This window comes from Pteropus medius, unplaced genomic scaffold (genome assembly GCF_902729225.1).
Source record: "Pteropus medius unplaced genomic scaffold, Ma_sr-lr_union100, whole genome shotgun sequence".
Lineage (NCBI taxonomy): Eukaryota > Metazoa > Chordata > Mammalia > Chiroptera > Pteropodidae > Pteropus > Pteropus medius.
This window is the reverse complement of record NW_024344378.1, coordinates 10,293,825-10,320,121: the sequence shown is the minus strand read 5'-3', so window position 1 is coordinate 10,320,121 and position 26,297 is coordinate 10,293,825. Positions and strand designations below refer to the sequence as shown.

The 26,297-nt window shown below is 43.4% G+C and overlaps 1 protein-coding gene across 12 annotated transcripts in view; it reads right to left on the bottom strand.

Annotated features, from left to right (window-relative positions):
- The window catches only part of ABLIM1 (actin binding LIM protein 1), a 254,075-nt gene that overhangs the window by 58,586 nt on the left and 169,192 nt on the right, over positions 1-26,297 (bottom strand). For 6 of the 12 annotated variants that reach the window (XM_039871135.1, XM_039871139.1, XM_039871132.1 and 3 more), the window contains one exon: positions 9,151-9,288. The exons of 4 other annotated variants lie outside the window; for them this stretch is intronic. In XM_039871135.1, the coding sequence (XP_039727069.1) occupies positions 9,151-9,288 (138 nt within the window). Of the gene's footprint in view, positions 1-9,150; positions 9,289-18,943; positions 19,168-26,297 lie in introns of those variants that run through there. 2 more of the 12 variants (XM_039871141.1, XM_039871142.1) reach the window with 2 other exon arrangements.

Sequence of the window (26,297 nt, the reverse complement as noted above, 5' to 3'; positions counted from 1 at the left end):
AAGCTGAAATGAAAACCTGGACTATTGCATTAACCCAGTGCAGCTACTGGGGATCTCTCAGCTGGTTCCGTGGCTGTGCGCTTTCACACGCAGTATTTAATTGGATTCTTCTCTGACCCTTTGAAATAGCTGACATCATTCTTCTTGTTTTACGGTGATCAAACTGAGGCTCAAAGTCCAAGTGACTGGCTGCACCAAGACCAAGGTCACACAGCTATGTGTCACAAACAGGAAACAACCCAGATCTTCAGACACAAATTCGATTCCCCGTACCAATTATCACTACACCGTCTACTTTGCTTCTCTCGTTTTAGGAATCTTAGGCAACTAGAAAAATAATTCCTGTATGATGTAAAAAGATGGTTAAGATGATTGAGAAGAGACATATTATTAACATGTAGTTTGGATATTTTGCCAATTTTCAAGGCAGAGTAAATAACTAATTGAAGGCAACACATATATCTGAAAGCAATCAGGATGGACCTTGACACTGGGAACTAACCTCTACTCTCTGTCGCTCCCACGCTCTGTGCTCTGTGTATTGTCATGTGTTTGATTCTGCCTCCTGTTATTAAGGCTGGACTGTCTGCCCCACCCCACAGGGCAACTCAGAGTGGAAAGAGATGGGCTTTGAAACCAAGAGAACCCAGGGTCTGCACTCTGGCCTTGGGCACTTTACTGATTTATTTCTTTATCTATAAAAACTGGCATGAGAAAACTCTACCATGTAGGATTGTTATGAAAATTAACCACAGGTAAGTTGGTAGCAAAGTCTCTGGCATCAGTCAATGCAGGTGAGCTTTTCCTCTCTTTCACATTAGATTACGCATCCCTTGAAAGACATGGGCTACACCTGTATCTCCATAACTCTAAGATCTCTCTCGCTTTCCACGGAGCAAGTTCTTTAGAAATGTCTGGAGAATAAACATGCTAACAGAAACCCTTATCTGAAACCCTCTAAATCAATTAGCAACCATTCCCTGTACCATGATGGCAGCTGAAAGAGAAGTAAAGGATGCAGCTCTGTGTCCCAGCTATAATAAATTCAGTATTTATTTGTTTCCAGACACAAACCATGTCCCACTGACCCTCCCCACAACACTGGGTGGTAGGTATTATGCCCATTTAACAGATGAGGAAATGAAAATTTAGGGAGATCAACAAATCAATCACCCAAGGATGCTCAGTTAGCAAGGGATGGAACTGCAATCTGCACTCAGGTCTAACTCCAGACTGTGCTCTGCACTTTGAAAGACAACTATCCCGTAGGTTATTTCTTGACATGGGTGATCTTCATGGTGTAAGTGTGGTCCTCAGTCATGGTAAAGCAGCCCTGGCACTGTCATTTTCAGATTAGACAACAGCAAAGTCATGTCTCCCGGGTACCCAATGTACTTCCTTGAAACCGGGAACTGATTAAATAGCATAGATAACATTATCTTGAATATATATATTTTTCCTTCTTTAGAGCAGGTAAGAAATATGTACTTTTTAAAGGCAAACTTCTTTATTGAAGTGTAACATACACTGAGAAAAATGCACAAATTGTAAATTTGTGCCTCAGTGAATTTTTGCAAATGCGACACATCATGCAACTAGTACCCAAATCGAGAAAGAGAACATTATCTGCACCCAGAAGCCCCGGCATGCCCTCTTCTAGTCACTAAGCCTTCCAATTACTATGCTAACTTCTAACTCCATATGCTAACTTCACCTGTTGGTTTTTTTTTGAAATTTACATAAATGGAAGCAAATACGTTTGGCTTTTTTACTTGACACTGTGAGAATTATCCATAATGTGTGAGTTGTTCTTCACTATATCGTGATTGCATGGTACTCCTTTGTGTAACTATGCTACGTTTTATTTATCTATTCTACTCTTGATGGACATTTGGGTAATTTTTGAATGTTAGCTGTTTTGAACAATAGTGTTGTGAAAATTCCTGCCTATGTCTTTTGATGAATTATATACACACGTCTATTGTACGTACACATAGGAGTAGACAGTATATGGCAAGGTCATTGGGTATGTTTAGGTTTAGCTTCAGCAGCTACTGCCAACCAGTTGTCCAAAGTGGTTTTTGCCTTTTATTACGATTTTAATCTGAGAGGGATTTGAAGGAATTAAATAAGGAGAATCGAATTAAGAGTGCTTTGCCAAATGGATTCCCAAAGTGTTTTTCTAACCTCTGTGAAGTGAATGATCTTTTTTTTTCTCTCTCTCTCTTTTTTTTTTTTTTAATAAAATGGTCTCTAAGTAAAAGCTCTATAGTTTAATGCCATCAGGTATCTGTTGTTGCAGGACCTCCTCCAGAGTGCCACTGAGCGATTTTCAATCCTTTCATCCTCATCCTTCTGTTGGAAATATCCTTTGAACTGATGGAAAGACATAGATGGAATGCAAATGACCCTCGTATTTAATTCCTAAATGCACTCAAAATCAGCAGGCAATGGCTGGCATTGCCTGCATCACTCTGCAGGTCTTTGTCATGAAGCCTCAAAAGTGTTCTTCCAATTAGGTCCAAGGCCCATTGGAAACAATGAAAAAGAATTGGGTTTGGAAGGTTATGGACTTCAGTGGCTACTAAAAGATCTAAAATTTTTCCCCTCATGACTGAGCGTAAACATTTCTTATTCATCATTTTTATTGTTACTAATACCCCTTGCATTTGTCCTATAGTGGAATGTTTAGAAAGCACATTCACATTTAATCCACCCAAAGCTTCATGGGGTGGGTACCCTATTATTCTTATGCCTGTTTATAGGCTAAGAAAAGTCTTTAAAGTTATAGGGCTAGTGATCAAATCTAGAGTTTTTGATTAACTCCACTCATTCTCACCTTCCCCCTCATCCTGCTACATGTCAAGCAAGGGTCAGAAAGATCGGAAATTACTTTGGTAGTTTGCTAAGCTTAAAAATAATAAGTGTTCTTCCCCCCCACCCCCATCCTTCCACAAATTATCATGGAGCACAGAAGCTAACCACTCAGGCAAGATGCAACGGGCCTCTGTAAGGCCATCCCTTGCACAATAAGTAACTCACTTGAGGTGACAACGATTTGAAATTGTTGATAAGAAAAAGGTCCCAGTTCCCTCGGAGGGTCCGATCGGCCCATTTTAGACATGTTATTAGGCTGCCCCAGTTTCTGCGTGTGCAATGTCAGGAATGACAAAAAGCTTTGAGAAATCTGTTGGGTTGAACCTTGTACTGAGTTTTCAGAATGACTGATACACTGAGACCCAACTCTTTACCTCCTCCAATCCTACGTACTTTCTGCAAAGACTTATATGTTCTATTATTTTAAAAGGATATAAAAGTAGTGGTTCTGCCTAGCTTTCAAGATTGCCATGTAGGTAAAGGAAATGTTAATTTTATATAAATTCACTTAGAGGAATGTGACACAGAGAGAGGATGAAGTAGGTTGTAAGACACCTGATGACTCTAGGTTGTTTTCTTTCCAAATACTTATAGTCAGAAAGGAATTTTAAAGGGGTCTCTTCAGGAAGTTGGGCCGGAGAGGGAGAGACTCTGGAATCCAGTGGAATGTTGCTGTGAACCTTGAGCAGGATGGCAAGTCAGCTGGCACTCTGCATGGGGTAAGAGCTATTAGCATCGTTCAGGGAAAGGGACAAAGAGAAACTCATCATGCTTCTGACTTCATACGACCTTGCTTTCCAAACTCAGACACCACCCTACAGTCAAGGTCAAAGGTTTTACATCCTTTCCTTTCTTAACACCAGAAGATAAATATTTGCCTTCAAGTTCAACACTCTTGAAACCTAATCCAAATTGGATAATTTTTGTCTCTTGTGCAAGGGCAAACACTTAAGGTTTCTTATTACTCATGATCTCATTCCTGGTCTCCTTTCCAACACGAGAGCACGCTGGAGTTAGTGGTGCATGATAATAGCAACCCAGAGGGATTCTTCCATATCTGCTGCTTCAAGAGAATCAATGATCAATATTCATGTCCTGGTGGCGGAATGGCACAATTAAATGCAGAGGGAGGGGATAGGTACAGCGGCATCGGATTGTGGGACAGGTCCCCTTCATTTAATGTCTTAGTAATGACTTTGTGACTTATAGGAAACATGCAGAAGGGAGGGGTTTTTTTCTTCATTAAAAATATGTAAACCTGTTACACAGTGTACAGCAAATATGCCATCCCACGTCAGTGAGGCTCCAGTTTGTCAACCGCTTATCTTCACCAAGTCATCTCTAAAGTACATTCCAGTTCTGTGATTTCTATCCTGCTCCAGGAATTCTAAACATTCCCACTGTACTTGTTTCCTTCTTCATTATTTCTCGTCTCAAATGACTCTTAAAGGGCTTCCTTGGAGTCGGACAAGGCGCGTAGCTCTGCACGTAGCCCGCGTCTCGCTCTGCGGTCTTGGGCGATCCCTTACAAGCGAGTTCCACTAAAACTTTTGCTCTGTGTTATCAACTCCTTTACAGATGGTTCAGCTCTGGGCTGCCTATACTGCACACTATCAGACTAAAAATATTTTTTCTTCCCCAGAGTTAGAGGAGCCTTTTAGGGTGGGAACCAATCCCAGAGCAGTCAGAAAAACACAGCTTGCTTTTAAAAACGTCCTTGTCTGATTTCCTCTCCCGCTGTGGCTGGCCTTCACTCCCTTTGACAATAACTACGCCTTCCTGCCCAGAATCAACAGAGGCCAGACTCGATGGTTTTTACTGGGAGTGGCGGGGAGGGGTGCTTCTAGCCATCACTGAGTATTAGTTCTGATTGTCAGTAGGAAGGAAAAACAGACTGAAAAGTAAATTCTAAGAAGGAGGAGAGATGTATGAAAGAATTCGGGACCCCTAGGTTTGGCAATACCCCAAATCAGAGCCCATTGAAGGCAAGTCTTATGCCTTTGGATGACAACCAAAGCGTTTCTGTATCCTGCAAAGAAACAGATACTCAGATTCACATTCCAGACTTTTCATGCTGGGTGGGTGCTTGCCCTGCCCCAAGTCTTCTGGATTCCTCTGGAAGGGCAGGCCTCAGGGACTGGAGCCAGGATAAGCGGGTGACACTGTGCGGGTGGGTGCCCTGTCAGCTGCGCCTGCTGCAACTCCCACTAGTCACAGTTGGGTGACAGGGGTCCTTTCAGAGGGGAGCCAGTGACCCTCTATGGCTGGACACTGGGACTGAGGTGACAGCCTGAGCCACATACATCGGTGAGAGATTTCTGTGAAATCTAGGCTCCCGTTGTGTGTGGTCCCATGGCTCTATAACTTTCAAAGTGTCAGTCTGTGCAACCAGAGCTGATGGCAAGCCTGCATTCTGTTTCAGGGTGACATGCCAGCCTGGATTCTGAGGTCAAGGCATCCAAGTCCTCAGTAGCAAAGTCTACTGAACTCAGTCAAAGCCAGCCAGCTCCTCTGACGGCAGACAGACAGACAGACAAGCCAGGCTGTCCAGGCAAAGTGGCTACTCTGCACAGAAATGCCAGAGGTGCCACTTGGGTCAGTTCTCCCTTCCTGCTGATCAGCACCCTGGACTCAGAGGCCCGTTACAGAGCTAAGGACATTTAAACACCAGGCTGATTTGTATTATACACCGTGTGGATCATAACATTCCCTGGATAAGAAGTCTCTAATGTCATCCACTGGCTACTAACGAAGGTTGAACTTCCTGATCTTGGCAATCAGCAACCTCCATAATCTGGCCTCAACTTACCTGTCCAACTTTAAAAAAATATAGGGGCCCCTCAAGAAGGTGAAGTAGGTCTGGGGAAGGCTTGGGGATCGGCACCTTTAAAAAGCTCTCCAGGCGATTCCCCGGTACAGCCCAGGTTGAGAACTTTTGACCCAGAACGAGTCTCTTCCAGCTCCCCAGACTTAGGCATTCCCTTCCATTTGCATTTATTTCCTGTCCCAAATATACACTTTTTATACACTGATATAAAGTAGACAGCTTTTATCGGATGCAATAAATTATATTATAACCGCACAGATTTTCTCACTAGACTTTAACTTCTTAGAAACAAGAACCTTGTCTCATTTTTTGTATTTCCAGAGCCCAGAGGGTATTGAGTATATATTAGGTACTTTTGTAAAGATTGTCTGTTTTATATAATAAGCTACCAACACCCCAAGCTTGGTGCCAGTGCTGCCTTCTCTGGGGCCCTTTTCCTGTCAATCTCACCTAAACACGATCCCCTCCTCTGAAACTTATTTATTCCACTCATATGGTGCCTTGAGCTTGTAGATATTTATGTGTTTTACGATTTAACACTAACTATTAAGTTCCATCAAGGCAGAGACTGTGTCTTTCACAATTGCGTATTATAACTATAATTATGCAATCAGCTAGCATGAAATATTAAATTCTTGTTTAAAGAATGAATTATACATCAAACTAGTAGACCCAGAGCATGCAAATATAGTGCTGAGAAAAACTGTAATGCTGCAGAGAAATGGCAGAATAAAATTGTGAGAGCAAGCTATATCTCAATCCACAGTTAGATTTTATTTTATTCTAAGCTATGTTTTCTTTTTTTTTTTTAAATTTCTTTTTATGTCTCCCTCACCTTTTTGGTAAGGTTAGTCTTATTTTCTGTAATTTTACTCCTAGTGCATTTCTTGGCAAAGGGTATTCCTAATTCTTTCAGTATGCCAGAAACAGGTCACCTGCAGAAACTACTCGCTACTCTCAGCAGAAATACCAACTACCTATATTTCCTCCCAGCCACTTGGAGCATCATAAAGTCTAAAGGCCTCCCTTTCCTGTGGGACCAAGCAGTTCTCCTTCTGCCACTAGCTCAAACTCAAACACAGTGGTATTTATATCATTTATATCATCATAGTTTACAGCATTTTCTTATTAACAAACTATCTCAGGGGGACAGATGCTGTCTCAGCACCTTCCTGGAACGGAAAGGCCAGTCCAGGCAATCCCCATCCAAGACAAGTCAACTGCCTTCTGTCCAATTAGGACAGTAAAGCTGCTCGCACTTCGTGCTGCAGGCCAGCTGTGATGCGCATAAGCTCACCCAGGTGCGACTTGTGGGGGGTACTTATCTCAAAAGTAGTGAGTCTATTAAAGTTGGAAGCCTGACCAAAAGGTCGTTTTTTTCCTGTGCTTAGTGGGGGCCAGAATGAGCCATCTGGGGAAAGAACATGCATTACAACCCAATGCAATACACACGTGCTGAGTACCTAGCATATACTAACGTCATGCTCTGTCTTCTAGGGGCCAGAAACTTGCCTGCATGAGGCCAAAAGCCATTAGGCAGAAGCCTTATTCATCTTGGCACCCCCAATGTGTGCAAACAGTAAGCGCTCAATAAGCGTTCATTCGTTGCTTGAAAGACTATGTGCCCCTGGATCAAGGAGTGGACGGTATAGTGCATTACGATTCAAGTGGTCAGAGAAGACTTCATGTAAAACGGAACTGTAAGTTGAGATTAGAAAGCTAAGCAGGATCTTCCTTTCATTACTCTGAGCACCACAACTCAAGAATTCAAGAATTTATTTTCTATCAACAAAAGCATATCCAGAAAACCAGACATTTCTTTATCTAAAGTCACTTTTCTATATAATTTCTATGTGCAGTGATCAGCTGAAAGTTCATTTCTTACTGCTTGTACATTTAACTGATAAATGGGATGAATTTAGAGAACAAAATTAAAGAAGGGATAGAAAGAGAGAAGAATATTGGTTCTTCTTTGCAGAAAAGCAGTTACCTTAGGTGAAAAATATGTTTCAAATGCCCCTTCAATATAATGGCTCAGAATGGAAAGAAATTAGCTTCACTTCAGTAATGGCCAGTATTCTATCACCTCTTAAATCAAGCAAAAATAATTATCACATACATCCACGAAAACCCACTGGCAGGCAACATCTGATAATAATGATTTCACACTCAATTTATCCTGAGCTGGTTTATACCGCATCACTGCAATTTCGTCAGGTCCACATGGATGCCTTCAGTTCACCCCTTCCTAACCTGTAGTGAATGACCAATGGTAAGTCCAACCTGGCCTGTGGCATTCGTGTACTTAGAGTCCATGTGAATTTGAAGTCCCTCACTAATTCTGGTGGCTGGCGAGAGCAAAGGTCATCCTTATTAACCCAGAACAGAAGAACTGTTAAATGGGTTCTTAGTACTTTCTGTCTTGTCCAGAGCTTATGGATAGAAGCAATAGATTTTTCGTGAAAGGTGATGATCTCAATGCTACCAAGAAATATACCCTTTACTAAAGAGACAGCAAGGATTAGTGTCCTGGCAGAATCTAGTTAGCTACCAGTTTGGGTCATGTTTCTAATTTCCAAGACAGAGACTCTTGAAAATGTCTTCACAAGCCTGAAAAGTTTCTAAGTGATGCCATCCCTTAAATAATTGTACCCAAAGAATCACTATGTCTCGCCTTTAGGCCGTATGACATCTCTTCTTGGATTAACTTCAAATTAGTTATCTCAGGAGGCTTTTCTATGCTGTTGAGAGTAGACTCAGAATAAAAAGTTATTTTTCAGTACTAGCTAGAGGCAAACATAATTAAGAAGTGGAATGAGCATTCTGAATTATGAGCTGTTTCGATAATTTATGCAGTCATCCCCTGAATTAATTTTTACAGCTGAAATGGAAGAGTACCTTTTCTAGCAGTGAGCGCATAAGAACATGTACAAAAAAGGCATTCAAAGTACAGGAAACAGGCTTCCCACAGGCCATTTAGAAGTCTAATACTGTTTCTATGCTAGTTTGATCTTGTTTAGAAGTTTAAAAGCTTTAGATCAAAAACTAAAATAAGAGGCAAAAAGCACCTGCCGTTGATATCTGCCACCATCGCATCCTTTGGGATTAAAGATTAAATTACTAGTTTCCCTGTGCTTTCTGCCCAAATGCAAATGCACTGACCTTTCAGAGAAATGAAAAATCTAATAACCCATCTGAGGACATCGCCCAGGCCTGTAAGTGGGTTAGTCCAGGTTAATGCTCAGGGGATGAAAAAGAACAAATCCATGCACAAGATCACATCAACAGCAAGGAAAGACAAGGGTCATTTCAAAGTAACACGTAGCTGTGGCGACACCAAGCTCACAGTTCCCCCAGGAAGCCTGTCAAGACTACACTGCTTTTGGGGGGAGGCTCGTCCTCCCCCAGCTTCAGACACAGGAGCTGCCATTCTCTCCATGACCTACCTCTGGCCATGGCAAATGGTTCAGGCTGGATAGGTGACCACACTGCAATGGAATCTTCCCCAATGGGACCTCCTGATGTGAGCAGGGGAGAAAGAGCCTTTTCTGAGTTGAGAAGTTCTGAGCTGCTGCAGCTGCGCCCTGTTCACACGGGGAGGGTGAGTCTGTGAGTATGCATGCACATGTGGAGAAGCTGACAGAGCTGAGGGCACACCAAGGGCACCTGAGGCCTTGGCTTCTGTCGCTTCTGTCCCCTGCAGCAGCTTGGTGATGTCAGTCCCTTTCTGTTTCAGCTAGTGTTATGGGTGGAATTGTGTTCCCTAAAAAGCTACGTTGAAGTTCTAACTCCCATGACATCTCACAACGTGACCTTGTGTGCAAGCAGGGTTGTTGCATATGTAACTGATTAAGATGAGGACACACTGGAGCAAGCTTGGCTCTTCATCCAATAGGATTGGTGTCCGCGTAAGAGGAAAGGGAGACAGACAAGGAGAGAATGTCAAGTGACAAGGAGGCCTGGAGTTACACTGCCACAATCCGAAGAATGCCTGGGGCCACCACAAGTTGGAAGAGGCAGGAAGCCTCCTCCCCTAGAAGCCTTTTGAGAGAGGCTGGCCTTGCCAACACCTTGATTTCAATCTTGCGGCCTTCAGAACTGTGAGAGAATAAATTTCCGTTGCGTTAAATCCACCCACTTTGTAGTACTTTGTTATGGCAGCCTCAGGACACTAAGATGGCTATGTGAGGTGACTTTCTGTCACTTGAGACCAAAGGTGCTCAGTCTGAAGTGAGTGGGCATTCCACAATTTAAACACTTAACATCTTTTTTGCCTCTAAGTGCCTTGTGCAACACAAATTAACAGCTGTTGACTCAAACTACTAAAAGCAGATCACATACCCGGCCACAACTCTTCATTTCTTCATTAATACAACTTTCTAAGAAATTATACGAATAGATAGTATTGGTTATCTGAGCCTCACACTGGATCCAGTCAAACTTCAAAATTCAACAATCAGTGCTGGGTAATTTTGGGGATGGCTGCCATTCAGGTGGCACCAAATGAACTAAGAATTCCTGAGAGTTACAAAAGACAATTTCCTTCTGCTTCCTTTTCAGTTAAAGTATCAGATGTGCAAACACCTTTATCATTAGCATCTTATTTTGCTGAAAATTCCTAGAAGCCTGGCAGTTCTGGCTGGTGCTTCTCTGTGACTGATCTTAACTTGCCAATGGCTGGCAGCACATACCATTCCTGGGGCTCCTAGGGTTCTCCTCAAATTGCGGGGCTGCCGATTATGATAAGAATGAGGCTTTACCCCTTTCCTCACCGATAAGAGGAAAGCCTGAGAAGGAAGGGCACTTTGAATTTTAGACAGAGCTTATGGAGTGAGTTAAACTGTGGCCCCCAAAAGGTATGTCTGCTTGGAACCTCGGAGAGTACCTCTGTTTGGAATAAGTGTTTTCGCGGATGTAATTAAGGATCTTGGGTTAGGGTGGGCCCTAGATCCAATTATACATCCTTATAAGAAAAGAGAAGGGAAACAGATCCAGAGACGTAGAGAGGAAGGCCACGTGAAGATGTAGCAAAGATGGAGAATGATGTATCTGCAAGCCAAGGAACGCCCAGGATTCCCGGAAGTCATCCGAAGCTAGGAGAAAGCATGGGGCGGGGTCTCTGTCGGAGCTTCCAGAAGAAACCAACCCTGCTGACACCTTGATTTCAGCTATGAGAGCTGTTTTAAGCTGTTTTAAGCCACCAAACTTGTGGCATTTTGTTACAGCACCTCTAGGAAACACACAGAACACCTCCAAATGCACAGACTGTAAAGGGAGGGACTTTAAAGCACGTGGTGTGGGGTCTATTCCTCTTTACCACAACTCACATTCTGCAGAATTACCAAAAACTTGGAATTTTCACGATTTCACAGAAATCTCATAATCGACCCTGATGATACCCCTAAAATTTGCCCTGAGCTCTTCCTTCATGGTCATGCAAAATCATTTGTTAACTCAGCACTTGCGTGCAGTGTCTGGCTGGGAGTGAGTTAGGCTGAAGCGACCCCTTCTTCAGAAAGGCTAACACGGAGTGCCATCAGGACATGTGCGGCAATGTGAAGCAAACGAGACATCATCTTTGACCGTCGGGCAGTAATTATTTACATATTAATAACTTACAAATGATTCTTTTGTATTTGGTATGATTTCTTGGTGGAGGGTAAAGAATGAGGCCACTCTGTGGCCATTAAAAATAATGTCATAAATCTCTAAGCACTGACACTGAGTTACTGCCAAGGGAAGAAAAGGAAACTGTAGAATATGCACCATAAATATGGTCCTGTTTGTGCAAAAAGGAGTAGGTGCCCCTCACACGTACCTGTGCATAGGAAACAGAAGAAAAACGAGACAGAACTATAAATTCTGTATGACAAAATTTATATGACTAAATTCCATATCTGTTAACACTTCTATGCATGACAGGGAGAACACAGATAGGACTCAAAATAGCCATCTCTAGGGAGTGGGATCAGGGAGCGAATGGAGGTTGTTTACTTTTCTCTTATATCACGGTTGGCAAACTGCAGTCCATGGGCCTAATCTGGCCCACAAATGGCTTTTATAAATAAAGCTTTATCAAAACACAGCCACGTCCATCTATTAACATGGTGCCCACGGCTGCTCTGGCCCCACAATAGCCGAGCCGATGGTCGAGACAGAAAGAGTACGGTCCTCGAAGCTGAAAATACTTACTAGCATGAGAAGAAAAGCTGTAATGGCCTGGGAAAGGGAAGGTATTCCAAAACAAAGAGAATATGAAATAAAGGTTTGAGCAAAAGTTCCTTGAATATCCACTGAATGCCAGCAGAGAAATCCACCCGATTCCCTAAGCACCTTGCGTGCTCATAATGGCGTTACTATTCCTTTCAGAGATGCCTGCTTTTTTTGTACAAAAAGCAGAGAAGCAGTGAAAGGTGGCAGCCTCGGGGGCGGGGGTAGAGCCCTGGACTCAGGGGTCCTTCTGGCTCTCACATCAAGGGGCTGAGTCTTTCTGTTTTCTGGGTCTTAGTGTCAATTCTAAGAAGGTCCGACTAGACTAAATCTACGGACCTTTCCTGCCATGACAGTTCTAGGAGTCCTGAACAGGAATCACCTTTAACACAGAAAAACAGATAAAGAAGAGATCTCTGGTGTGAGGCCAGGTCTGGGGACCGGCCAAGTTACAGCTTGCGCTGGTGTAAGTTCAGAGTAGGTAAAGCCACAATTGCCAAATTGCTCTGGGCTGTGAATTCATATTAGGCGAGGTCTCAATTACCAAATGGCTTTGGGCTGGGAGTGGACAATTAGTAAGAAACTCCTTGCCAATCCTCTCATCGCATAGTAAGTTAAATTGCAAATCACAAAACATTTTATTAGTGAGTCCGTCTAAGGTCATTGTGCCGTCTGAGAAGCTGTGTTAAAAAGTCAAAGCCCCTGCAGGATGGGTAAAGATCACAAGCGGTTGTGCTGTGATGGGCACAGAAGCTGCATGGCACACTGGGCTTCTCCCACAGACTCCTCACATGTGCCATGACTGAGCGCTGCTCGGTCGTCCGACCTCCAGTGCTGGAGGCCTGCTGAGTTTACTCACGTCCACAAACAGCACATGCGCATCATCTTCCTGCTTATCATGCCTCCCACCGAGGAAGACGGGAACCAGCTGGGCTGGCCCCGAACCTGTGTGAAACTCGGTTCTATGCCAGGGAATGCTTTGATGGACCAGCCCAACCAGGCTGCAGGCTCTGCCCTGTTAGAGCTGTCATCAGGACTTGTCCTGTGCTGGAAAATTCAAGCTGTCAGATGACGAGGGACCTGCACCTGACATGCCAGCACAGGCCGCCTGGTTCCGTCCCGAAGACTCACGCCACAGAGCCACCCCGCAGGTGCAGAAACCCTGAGCATGGGCACTGTCCGCCATGTCCACCTCAACTCTGTGTAATGACAGTGGCTTGGAGAATCACACTGACATATCAGCAAGGGCTTCTGATCTTGGCTTCTGCTTTGGCAAGGGAATGTCCTGGGGCCACACTCATAAAGACTCAAGTCAAGGAGAGGCACGCGATTAGAAACCCTTGGTTATGTCAAAAATACAGAAGAAATGCCGAGTTTTTAAATTTTTAGTTTTTTTTCCTAGTCTTTTCCACTTGAAGTTTTTACTTATTATGGCTGCTATGGTGTTTTTCTCAGTATGAGCTTTATGTTCAAAGTAACACTAGTAGCTGATCCCTAGGGCTGCCCAGTGGAACCGCCTGTGAAAATATATATGTGTGATTCAGCACAGCTGAACTTTTTACTAATTTGCTTACATAAGAAAAACGAGAGTGTAAACAATCAATTAAGCCCTGTTAAAAAAAACTGACCTAAGATATACTGGCTAGTTGTCCTTAGAGATAAGCTCATATTTATAATATTTATATAAATTACAGGTGTTATAAACAATATTTATAAGCAAATAATAAGGAAGAAAGGGAGGAGGTGAGTGAGAGCTGAAGTTTCATTCATTTGGCAAAAGCCCGTGGCAGGCCTGTGAGTCAGGCACTAGGCACCCGATGAGGAGAAAAAGGCCGTCAAATATGAGCTTGGAAGCCAGACATCTTGGGTTCGAACCCTGGCTTTGACAGTAGTCCCCCATATGCCTACTGGAAAGCTGCTGAGCCGCAGTTTCTTTCTTTGCAAAACAAAGAGATAGGTTTATAAAGTGCTAAGGTGGTAAGAACAGTTACTACAAGCAATCACCTTTATTAGGTACTCCCGCCCTCAAGAAGCTTACCCTGCAGGGGTGGCTGACAAATAGGTGACCATAACAGAATAAGATGGTGGGCGTAATGTACCAAGCAAGGGGGTATGGGACAGAAAACTGTCTAAGACTATCGTGCGGAGGAGTCAGGGAGGCCTCATAGAAGAGGAGCGCTAAGGTTTACAGTGGAGCAGATGTTTCATAGGCAGACAGCCCACCCTTCCCCTTCATTCATCCATCCACTGATCCATCCACACATTCATTTGTTGAATCTTTGTCTTCTGTCAGAGAATGTTTTAGGTGCTGGGGATATGGCAGCCCCTGTTATGAAGTTTACATTCCAGCAATAGGTGACAGTTAATAGACATGTATACAGATTCATGAGAGTTTCAGATCATGGGGGGAAAACAGCGCCATGAAGAAAATAAAACAGGGCCACAATATAGAAGATGACCTGGGGGTTGGGTAGGTAGGTGGAGGCGACTTCAGCTAGATAGTGATCTTGGCGGCCTCTCCAAGGACAGCCAGGCAGGTTGAACGATGGGGAAGAATATTCCAGGCAGGGCGACAGGGATTGCAAAGGCCCTGAGACAGAACGAGTGAACGCTTGTGGGACAGAAGGAAAGCGGGTGGGGGCTGGAGAGATGCAGGTGACCAGGTTGGGGGTGGGGTGCGGTGCAGGAGTTTAACCACAGAGGGCTGAGTAAGCCCAGACAAGGTTCTCCAACGGGTTTTTACCATTCTGAGGTTTGAAGTCAAAACAAAAAACCCAGTCGAGCACTTTATTTTTTCCTTATTCTTTAAAACTTGAAAAACACAAAGGAAGACTGAAAACCTACCTCCCCCCACCCCCACCCAGTCGTTAGGCCCTAAACTTTGTTAAGAACCATCACTTTTAATCTGTTGCCAGAACCAGGGACACTCTGCATCCTAAACAAGCTGCCAAAGCAAAGCAGAGAGCTGGGCTCAAACTCTGTTAGAGGATGTTCTCAACTCGGCAAAACACGTTTCTCTATCTTTTCAAGTATGTTTATTTGGACAAGGTATACGGATATAAGCACGGATGCGAGGAGCCTGCTGCAGAGAACCAAGACAAACCAAGAAAATTATTATTTAGCAGTTAAGGAAAGATAAAAGCAGTCTTAAGTGTAAGCAAACATTTCTGCTTCACCTAATGTTTATGAGCAAAGATTGACCTCCACGTGAACCGGCAATGCTTACGAGGCCTCAGTCACATATTTGCCAAAAGCATTCTGGGCTTGGTGAACAAGAAAAGCAGCAGTGTTTATTTCTCCGTTTATTAGGCCCCCTTTCCTCAAGGCCACACCTTAAGCCTCTGCAGCTTAAGGCACTGGTTAGACTCCCTCTGGCTCATAGTCATATCAGGGGCTCTGCTTAGAAAAATGGAGCTGGGGTCAGACTGTGAGCTTTGGCATTAAGATTATCTTTGGCTTCTTTCTCTCTCACTAGAGCAGCTTTACATTCCCGGAAAGTTCCCATTTCACATTGTCTCCTCATCTGGACACCCCGTGTTCTCATCCCTGGTCCAGGAAATGTGGGCTCTTTTGAGCAACACCATTTCGATATCTCAACAGACACTCCCAATCCTCTAGGACTTCGTATTAGGATACACAGAGTGAACAAGGCACATTTTTTCATATGAGATCTACGAGTTCTTTGATTTGACTGGATAATTTTCTTATCCAGTTGGGAATGCTTTGTCTTTGGATCAGATCTTAGGGTTCGTATGCGCTTTATCTTATTGAATCCAAGAGGCAGTGTTAGCATGCAGGGCTTTAAATAAAAGGTAAAGTTTAATTTCTGGGCCTTGTGAAGAAAAATTTATAAAGCTCCCCCTCTCCAAATTCTTCAACCTACAGAACCATTTCCCTTAAAAGATTCCTCTAGTAGTCCCTCAAGCATTAAAAGCTGCTTGGATGGGGACTGAATTTGTCCTTTTGAAAAAAGTACACAGAACAGAGTATGTGAACAGTGCACAGGCTGCATGTGAGCTTCTTGCAGATCAAGCTTCTGGGTGGATTTGCTATGGAACTCATTGATGTTCATTTGTTTATTCATCAGCTATTGAGCAACCAATATGGGTAGGCACTGTGCTACATCCTGGGGAGACCATGGACCTAAAATACTAGCATCCTCTGAGCTCATGGCTCTTAGGTTTAGTAATTAAGGGGATGAATTTAATGACTGAAGAATCATTTCTAAGAGAGCACATGGTATATGAAATGCTGGTACCTCCAGGAAGAGGTAGAAGGAAAGTTTGATTCACAAAATCAAAAGCAGAAAACAGAACCCTTTGATAACCCCATAGGCTAGTCCAAGAATGGAGGCATTTCCCAAAGTGTGTGGCCTGTGCCAAGTGCTACCCCCCACCCCAGGTGGACTCGAAGAGAGTCCCTGACATGGTGGCCTGTCTCATCCTGTTTGGGTGGCAGTCATGGCGCTCAGTGCAATATACCGTGTTCATGGAGAAACACCATGAAAATGTAACATATATGACTCATTTGTAAGAGAACTATTTTATGAGGTCGCGAATGTATATTGATGAAATTAAAGCTATAATTGGAATAAGAGTCCACCAAAAAAAGTAAAGCGGAACTAAGCAAAACTGGCTGTTTCAGAAGTTTTGTGCCAGTATTTGTTTGTTACAACTTCATTTATTTTGTAACCTGCTAATCTTTGAGAGCAAACTAGCAGTAGCATATGCTAAAGGTGTAACGAAATTTTTAAGTAAAAATAATTCTAGCCATTGACTTTGTTATCATCTGTGAATTGGAAAACGGCTGTGACTATTTTATTTCATTGACGAAATGAGACCTAATTCCAGAAAATCAGAAAATGGAAGACCCATTGATACAGAAAGGGAAAGGCAAAAAGAAATGAAAGCACTCAGCTGCAGGTCCCAGAAGAAAAAAACAAATTGGTGTGCCCAGATTTACTCAAAGCCTACATATCAAGAAGCCTACATTGACAGACCTGATAAGTGATGGCTAATTATTTGCTTTATAAAATGGGCTAGTATATGAGGGTTTTTTGGGGGAAAAAAATATAGCACATTCTTGGAATGGACTTAAGATAGGATTCAACTTAGAGAAGTCTGATTACTATATGACCAAGGTGCCATATTGGTAAGGCCCAGTGGGGATCGGGAGGGGAGAGGGCAGAAGCAGAATGCATATCCGGAACAGTGCTTAACCCTTTCTCCCTGCCCAGCCCAAGATGGGATTTCAAACAAAAACAAAGCAAAATAAACACCAAAACGGTTAAGGCAAAATATTTGTCCTGTCACGCACGGTTCCTTGACTCAGCCACCTTCCCCTGAGGTTCAGCCTCTCTTCCATGTCTGCAGCAGGGGCCTCAAAATTGGCTTTTTACAGCAGTGGATCTCAATCTGGGGTGGGGGAGATTTTGCTCCACAGGGAACATTTGGCCATGTCCGGAGACATTCTTGGTTGTCACAGCTGGGGAAGGAGTGCTACTGTCATCTAGTGGGTAGAGGCCAGGGATGCTGGTAAGCACCCCACGGGGCAGTCCTCCACTGGGGAACGCCCCATCCAAAATGTCATTGAGCCAAGGCTGAGAAACCCTGGCTACGGGAGGCAAAACCATGATCATCTGTCTACAGAGTTGGGGTGCAAGCACTCTGAGTATTTTGAACTTTTCCGTCTATTTAAGTTAGCTATTATTTAGTTGGAGGGAAAACCCCGCAGACCTCTGCTGTCGTGATATGATATTCCCTGAACTGGCTGGATAAGCTGCTGGTATAAGGGTTAAACTCACTGACACACAAAGATGCCTAAGTAACTCGCTCGAAAACACTGGGTCAAAACATGTATTCGAAGTGGTATAAGGAGAGCTCGGCAAGGCCCGCGTAGTCTTAAACAGGCTTCTCAAAAGTAATTTATACCAATGAGCCGTGGCAAGTTCACCTATTCTGTAAGTACATCTTGAATCAACCAGCCTTTTGACCCATTGTAGAATATGGCAACAATTATATTTTAATTAGTTATTTTCACTTACTTGTCAGGACCTGTTTGGATAATCTAAATAACTTCACATCCTCTTAACATTCCTCATGAGAATGCCTCAGAGAAAATAGGCTCAATTTTCTTTTACATCCTTGATCCCAGTTAAGTGATAGATGAAGCAGCTATGGTGACCACACTCCTGCTGATTTTGGGGCTAGACTTACTTTTTAAAAGAAACTTTCCCAAATCATAACTCTATTTACTACACAGTTGAGATGATTTTTTTCTTGTCTCATCCCTTTTTTAGTGCTGCATGGTGCATTTTAAAACTTTTTTTCTTTCTAAAAAAATAAACTTGAGAGCATGGTTCAATTAATAACTAGGTTTTTAGAAAAAGTTGTTTCATTATAAAGGCGAGAATCTCTAGATTTCTCCCATTTCCTGCCCAAAGATGGTAAGAGAAACAACAATCAAGCTCTTTCAACTTGTAGCTGTAACAAAATATGAATAACACCCAAAAGTTTTGCTTCCTCATTTTCATTCATGGGGAACTTCTTAAAAAAAAAAAAAACCCATACATTTATAGTAACAGACAAACCTACTCAATTCCCCATGCCACTTTACCACCAAATCCCCTAAATATGACTTTAAAAGTCCTTTCATCTCAAATATAAGTTCCACAGAGCTCCACAAACCACAGACAAAACAAATCTGGAAACCACACTCTCAAATTTGGGGGTAGTAGCTTGAAAAAACACAAACATTGTCTAAAAGGTCTCTATAACTCTCGAATTACCAGCCTTTCCTGCTCTTTAGTACTCTAGTATCAATGAATAAAAGCTCCACAGTTCATTTTATATCATAAGAAAGACAAAAAGTTTAAGTCAAATTTACTTCAGGCCAGTGCAAGTGGCTTCTGCGGCCAGCATCTGGCAGACCACATCTGGAGGACCCTGGGGTCTCCAAAGTTTCCAAGGAAGCCAGAAATTTCACCTCTGCCCTGCAAAGCAAAGGTACCTCGTGCAATGCCTGCTTTACCTGATGCCAGGGCTCCTTCTCCTTCTGTTCCTTGGCTGTGCTCAGCAGGGAACTCCTTGGGGCTCCAAACTCAGAACACAGAGAAGAGGCTTGCAAATGCCAGACGGACCTCAGCCCGGCCGACTGGGGCTGGGCTCCCTGCCCGCCTGGGTTACTTCAGCAGGCTGCTCTCTGCAGCTAGTAGAGCAAATGTGACTCTCTCTAGAGACACACACCGGAAAAAAGAGCAGAGTGGGGCAGGCGTTCTCACGCCTCCCTCTCTTCCCTGTACCTACTAGTTAAACACACCAGCAACCACTACGGGCTAGTCCATGTTACCAAAAAGGAAGGGGGTAGTTTTCCTTTTTTTAAACACAGACTGGGAAAGTACCATCTCTCCACATTCACTCACAACCGTCCGCATCACAACTCTGACAGTAATCGTCCCCAGGGCAGAGGCTTGAATTGAAAGCAGAGTCTTTTGCTTTGTTTTCTTTCTTGGATTTGAGATGACAGAAAGGTGTGCAACTGAGCACAGCTACCAAACAGCTGGCAGCCTCCTCTCCCTAGTCCCTGCTTCGGAGGCACACTTTATGCGACCCTTTATGGAAGCATGATAAAACAGAGTGTAACTTGATTTCGATTTCCATTCGTTATTCAGAATTTTCATGTTCATATACAAATATTTTGAGAAAGATGTGACCCCTCAAAATACGTTGCTTATCAATTAAGCTTCCCTGATTCATATTTTGTATTGTTTATTGCAGCAAAAAAACCTATTACTTACATTCCAGACACTTTACACATGTTGCCTCATTGCCAACTAAACCATCCCGCAGAAATCCCAGACGAATCTGCGACCAAAGGCCAAGTCACAGGCTCTTCATATATGTGAACTGAGAGGCAGCAGACATCTACCGTGACAGCGTGGCACCCTTCACGTACTCCTTGCTTAGGACTAGGGCGGACGCTCTTATAACTGCTGCGAATTTTAACAAGACTAAAGTGATTTAGTGGAATTTTTTATGGAGATTATTTCAGGAAGATCAGCTAATAAAAAGACGCTTTGTGTGTGTATGTAATCTCTCTACACTGGTTTGGAACCAGTCCCGAACATCGCTGAAGAAATGTAAGGTCTGTAACAACAAAGCTGTGCTTCTAAAATGAAGAGGAAGTGACTGGATTGCACGTTATAATAATTACAAGGTAGTAGCTAAATTTCTGGTGTCTTTTTCTCCTGAGGAGTCAAAAAGCTTCGTGAATGGGCCTTCGCCACACACTGGCAGGACCACTTTCAGTGTGATCTGTAGGCTTCCCCAGCCTCCTGAACCAGAGACACCCCCGTGTGGCAGGTACCATGTTAATGTTCAAATTCCCAGGTCCCAGCCTGGAGCCTTGAACTGGAATCTCTGAGTAAGGCCAGATTTTAAACAAGATAGCTAAGTGACAGCACATTGGTTTTGAGACCTCAGGCCTGGGCTGTAAAACCCTGGCAGCTAGGAGCTGGACCTTTTATCTCTGTAATCCCAGAACTTCACCTCCTGTCTGGGACATTCGGAGTCAGTCTACTGTTTTTCAGAAGAATGAAGGAGTCCCTCCCTACAAAGGCAATAGGGAACTCAACCCTGTAAGGCTGCCAGTCACGTGGCTCAAAGTACCAGGCGTTAGAATCAAGATCCCTGCTCCCCAGACTTCCTCCTCTTCCTGCTCCCCTATGTTTGGACTACTGGCTCCTCTTTCACATCTTATTTAACCACCTCTATGTCTTCCAGGATGGGAAGAAAGAAGATGATTTGTCTTCAGATTTACCAAGCAAATTCCCAAATTTGTGAGTTTCCCAGTGAAAAGGGCAAAAATTGCCACCATGTGGAGTCAAGAGGCTTAAGAAACCTGCCCGCTTGGTCCATCCTTGGTGGGCATGAATGAGACGCCTTTCCTGTCCACCTGCCTTCTGCATAGTCATGTGGACGTGACTTGGAAAAAGAAAGTGAAGAGTAAAGAATCAAAGGAAGGGCATGTATTTCTGTCTGAGGTGATGGAAATGTTCCAAAATTGGACTGATGATGACCGCACAGCTCTGCAAATTTACTAACGATCACTGAATCACACACTTAACCCAGGTGAATTGCACAGTATACAAACAAAGGTGTTACTAATCAAAGGGGTAATTGGTAAAAAAAACCGTGCCGAAGAAACTCAGTGCTATGTGAAGGAGCCGACATAGGAGCTTTTGCAGTCCACAGAAGCTACGAGACCTCTTCATCATCCTTAATACTGTCTGGGCAAATGGGCTGGGCATCATACAAAACAAACAGAACAGCATGAATCCTTCAGGAGTTCATGCTGATACTGATCATACTCAGGTGACTGCGACAGGATAAGGCATTAACAGAGAGGAGAAATGCAGTGGGAATTTACTTCGCTTGTGCATGAAAGGAGCAGGTATTTAGCAGGGTGGTAAGAGTTTATGCACAAAGAATATATGGAATCTTTAATAATTTTGGTTCAAGACCATGGCAAAAATTCAAAATGGGAAAAATAATCATTCAGCAACATATCTTTATTTAGCTGCTGCTAGATGCCGAGTAAATAGTAGAAAATTCTTCCTGAAACAATGATACATTGAGTTTGTGAGCACAAATGCATGTGAATATCTAAATTTAAGTGACATAAGAAATTTTCAAACCAAAGCATCAACGAGGCTGTTAACATGACTGTTAACTTGTGCATCTGAAGTAATCACATAGAACTACATCAGCTAGTAAGTAGATAGGGGTGAGCCTGACTTCTCATTACAATGGGAAACAGTGCGCTCATTCAAAATATTGAGCCCTATACGTCAGGCACCGTCCCAGACGATCGATCCATTTATTATCTGATTTATGCCTTTAAGAGGTTAAGTGTTATTACCCACATTTCACAGTTGACAGGAACCTTGCTAACCAGTACTCAGCTCCGAATGTAGCTCCTAGAATCAAATCCTGGCGTGTCGGCTGTTCTATTAACCACTCTTCCCTCCCTCCCACCTCACCTATGGCCTCCTCAATTTTAGATAAGATCTAAAATTCCAGATCTTATCCATGTTTCCAAGATGCCTGCAACTTTGAGTTTTGCTGCGGGGTCATGAAGAAAGATAGCGTATAAAGAGGTTTCATTTGTGAGGCCACTCTAAAGTGTTCTTATGGGGAGGAATTACTGCATCGGTTCATTTCCGCTGGGCTGGATGGGCACCAGTCCTAACGGTCATTCTTCCTGACTAGTTGGCAAACTCCAAACAGGTCCATCTGCTGGAATTGGCATAACGTCCTTCACAAGGTGGGGAGCTGTGAAGTCCAGGAAAAAAGCACATTCGGGTGGAAAATGAGAGGAAGAAACCTGTTTCTAGCAGGACGGGCAGCAGGGCAGCATCGCGGCCTGGGGCCGAGGGGACCGAATGCTCCCATTGCCCCTACGACACTGATCACCAATCCCGGTCCTTGTGGAAAGTTTCACACTGTTACCTAGAGAAGTCTGTGCCCGGAATAGAAGTTGTCCCGGTGACCTCTGGATGGTGCCATTTTTCAATATATCTCGCAAGTTAAATGCTCACCAAAAGAGGCTAAGCGGACAACAGCACTAGAACAAAATAGAGCTGTGGTAGCTTAAGAGCAGCGGTCCCCAACCTTTTTGACACCAGGTACCAGTGCTCCTATGAGAATCCAATGCCTGATGATCTGAGGTGGAGCTGAGGCAGTGATGCTAGCGCTGGGGAGCAGCTGCAAATACAGATGAGGCTTTGCTGGCTCACTCACCACTCACCTCTTGCTACGTGGCCCAGTTCCTAACAGGCCACAGACCGGTACTGGTCCGTGGCCCAGGGATTGGGGACCCCTGGCTTAAGGCAATCTCATATTGTCTGAGTTATGAATCCAGAAGCTAGAGAAGAATGCTTGAAACTCAAAGGCTTGTCCTAATGCCCACCAGAGGCACAACTCAGATTCCAGGAGAAAGGCCAGTTCTGAGTGTAGAGAGCCATCTGTCTCTGGTCATCCGCCAATGGCCAGGTAGGCAGATCCTACCTGGATGGCAAGTGGATGGTAAGCATTTTCTACTAGGGACCAACTTTCAGATGGAGGCTAGCTTTTGTGGGCTCACCTGGACCTAGGGTATGTTGGGTCCTGGAGAGCAGAAAAAACAGCTCTGAGGAGTCATCACTTCTGTGCCCAGAACAGTGGCCAGACCAAAAGACCCATCCCTTCACTGTGCTTGGCGGTAGCTTGTGTAGGCAGGCTGTCACTCTGCTGTTGGGTCCTACTTATTTCTAAAGCTCAACACCACCACTGAGAGTCACCTTAAGATTGAGGATGCTGCAATAGCTCTGGGTACTCAAGAACCCTGAGGGTCCCCCAAACACTATAGGGGGTATAGTTTTAGACTTGGATACCCCATTACTTTTAGAAATTCATGCCTTATCTAAGCACAAGTCCTAAATCTTACGTTGTCTTACGTGGCCCCCAATGTTGGACCATAAGCATGTGCTCTGTACCACTCGTTGATTTCTCTGGAAGAGTCACATTCCACCACTTGGTTCAATTGTCGCCCCCCACCCCCCACCCCATTTCACCAGCAATAAGCTAATCTCTTTGAAGTTAACATTGAAAACACAACATCTTTTTAACTCAAAATACAAATTCTTTTCGAAATGTCATTTCCGGAGAAGGAAGCCCTACCATTTGTGCTGGCAGGAAATGGGGTGATTTTTCATAAATAACAATTCTTTACTGCCTGTGAACAGTCTTCTGTTACCCCGGCAACCCATTTCCTTTTGTCATTAATGTAGGAAAAAGTAGATAACCTTGGATGAATTAGATCGATTTTCCTAAAATCATTTCTTGTGCTTATGTCCTTCTGGGCCAATTCCCAATCTGTTGATGACGGAGGGGACAAAATATTAGCACCTGTTGTTCTTTGCAAATAAGATGTTGTAGGCATCGTAAACCCTACACTGAAGTTAAACTTCAGTTCACTTCCCTGCACCAGGAAGATTTTATATTAATCAAGTCACACCCTATGATCAAGGGCATGTTTCTAAGGGATGACAACCTGTGGCCATGCAAGAGCATAAAAGTTTAAATGCCTACGAAGGGAAAAAGCACCTGCATACAATCTTGCATTAAGACGCTTGTTGACTTGAATCTCTACGCTTGTCCTTTACCCACTTTTTTATACCTAATAAGTTAAACTGTCAAAGATTGGAGGAAAGAAGAAGAGAGAGGAGGGGCCTAACCTGGCTACTAATTATATCAGGGGCTTTGCATGTCCCCCACCTCCCCCAAATCCTGCAGCCCCATGAGGTAGCAATTAGAATTCTCATTTTAAAGACAAGGAAACTGAGAATAACGGGGTTACAATGATCCCCTTATATGTCTCTGCATAGATAGATGTATGTGTGTATATGTGTACATATATATTTAAATTATATATAATCCATATACCATAAAAATTCACCCTTTTAAGGTGCACAATTCAGTGGTTCTTAGTATATTCACAAAGTTGAGCAACCATCATCACCAATTTTATAACATTTTCACACCCCCCAAAAACTCCATACTGTTAACAGTCATTTTCCCCAACCCCAGCCCCTGGCAACCATGAATTACTCTGCCTTTGTGGATTTGCCTATTGTAGACATTTCATTTAAATAGAATCATATAATATGAAGTCTGTCATGACCAGCTTCTTTCGCTCAGCATAATTATTTTCACGTTCATCCATGTTATAGAACGTATCAGTGTTTCATTCCTTTTTCTTGCTGAATGATATTCCATTGTATAGATATACCATATCTTGCTTAACTCATTTTTAAAATGAGGCCATTTCTACAGCTTATCATTAAGCTATTGTTTTAAATTTGGAGAGGTGACTGGTATCTTCATATGGGTCCTGCTCCACAGGGCCTTCTTGGCTATCCACTGGGCTTGGGAGAGTCTTAGGCTAGAGCTCTGTGACCCGAGACAGCACCTTCCATCTACACTGTTCTCCAAGGTCATGCCAGGTGCCCCTGTGAAGCCCAGAGCTGATTAAAGGGACTAGACTGAACAAGGCGTGACTGCATGGAAATACGACAGACTCTCCGAGCAGGGTCCCTGGTAAAAAAATTAACCAAACAAGCATCAAATGTTCATTGTCCTGGAAATAGATACAGCAGGGTCACAAACGGGACAGACTTTCTCCACGTCACCAGGAATGGTAAATTTTGGTCCTTAAGTTATTGTGGGAGGCAAATTAATTACTAATTTTCTGCAATGATTACTACCAGGTGGATCATGAAATTGTGTGAGTCTGTGAGTGTGTGTGTGTGTGTGTTTTTCTATCTCCTGAGAACTGAGAGATCTGATTTCTCACCGCGGTTCTATTACTAATTAGCCCCCAAGTCTTGGGCCTCATCTGTACATGAGGTCGGTAGTAACTGCCTTGACCACTTCACAGGCCTGTTGTGAGGATGAAATATTTATGAGATCATTTGTCAATGTCAAAAATATTGTACGAGAGCGGGAGGTTGTGGTGGTTTACTGTCCACTGGGACACAGACCATCCCAACCAATACTACTAAGATTACTTGATTCTTTTCCCTTCCCCAATCCTCAAAAATAGTTGGGTGCAGTTAAGGGAAGAAGGCATGGACCCTTCTGAACAGTGAGAATGAGAAGAATGCAATTAGTTTTCTGCGGGAATGTGGGTTATTATTTTTGCTTTGCATGCATATGATATACACGAAACGAGGAAGGAGAGGAATTGGCATTTCAGCCTATCTTTTGCAAATTACATCTTTGATGGTGACAGAAAGATTATAGGCCATGCAAATGCTGTGGGATGACCTATGTTTCCTCTCACTAGATAAAACAGGTTTGCCCAGAACAAGACCTATTCGCTGCTTATGGCTATTACGACATAACATGCTTAAAAGACCTATAGCGTAAAGAAGAAAGGGAAGGAGAACCTCCAATTTATAACATGAATTGGTTTCACGGGAACATTACAAACATTTGTCCCTGGACTTTATGAAAAAGCAGTTTCAGTCAAAAAGTAAAACAAAGCTACCCGCTTTTAATCCTTCAGAGAATCCAGAAAACGGATTTGGCTGAATCGTGCTGTGATTCTATTTCCTACGTTGCAGGAGTTCAGCAGAAGGGGTCTCAAGAGCATCTAAATGCTGTCCTTTCGTCCATTGTTTCTAACTTAACAGATAACACAAGGCAGAGTCACTCCCAGAGGTATGAATGGAAAGGCATTAAAAGGGCTGGAGGACTTGCCACGGCCTACATCAAAGGGTCTCTCTAGTACATCATGGGTAGCACACTCCTCCCCAGGGAGCACAAGTGGCACAATACCACAC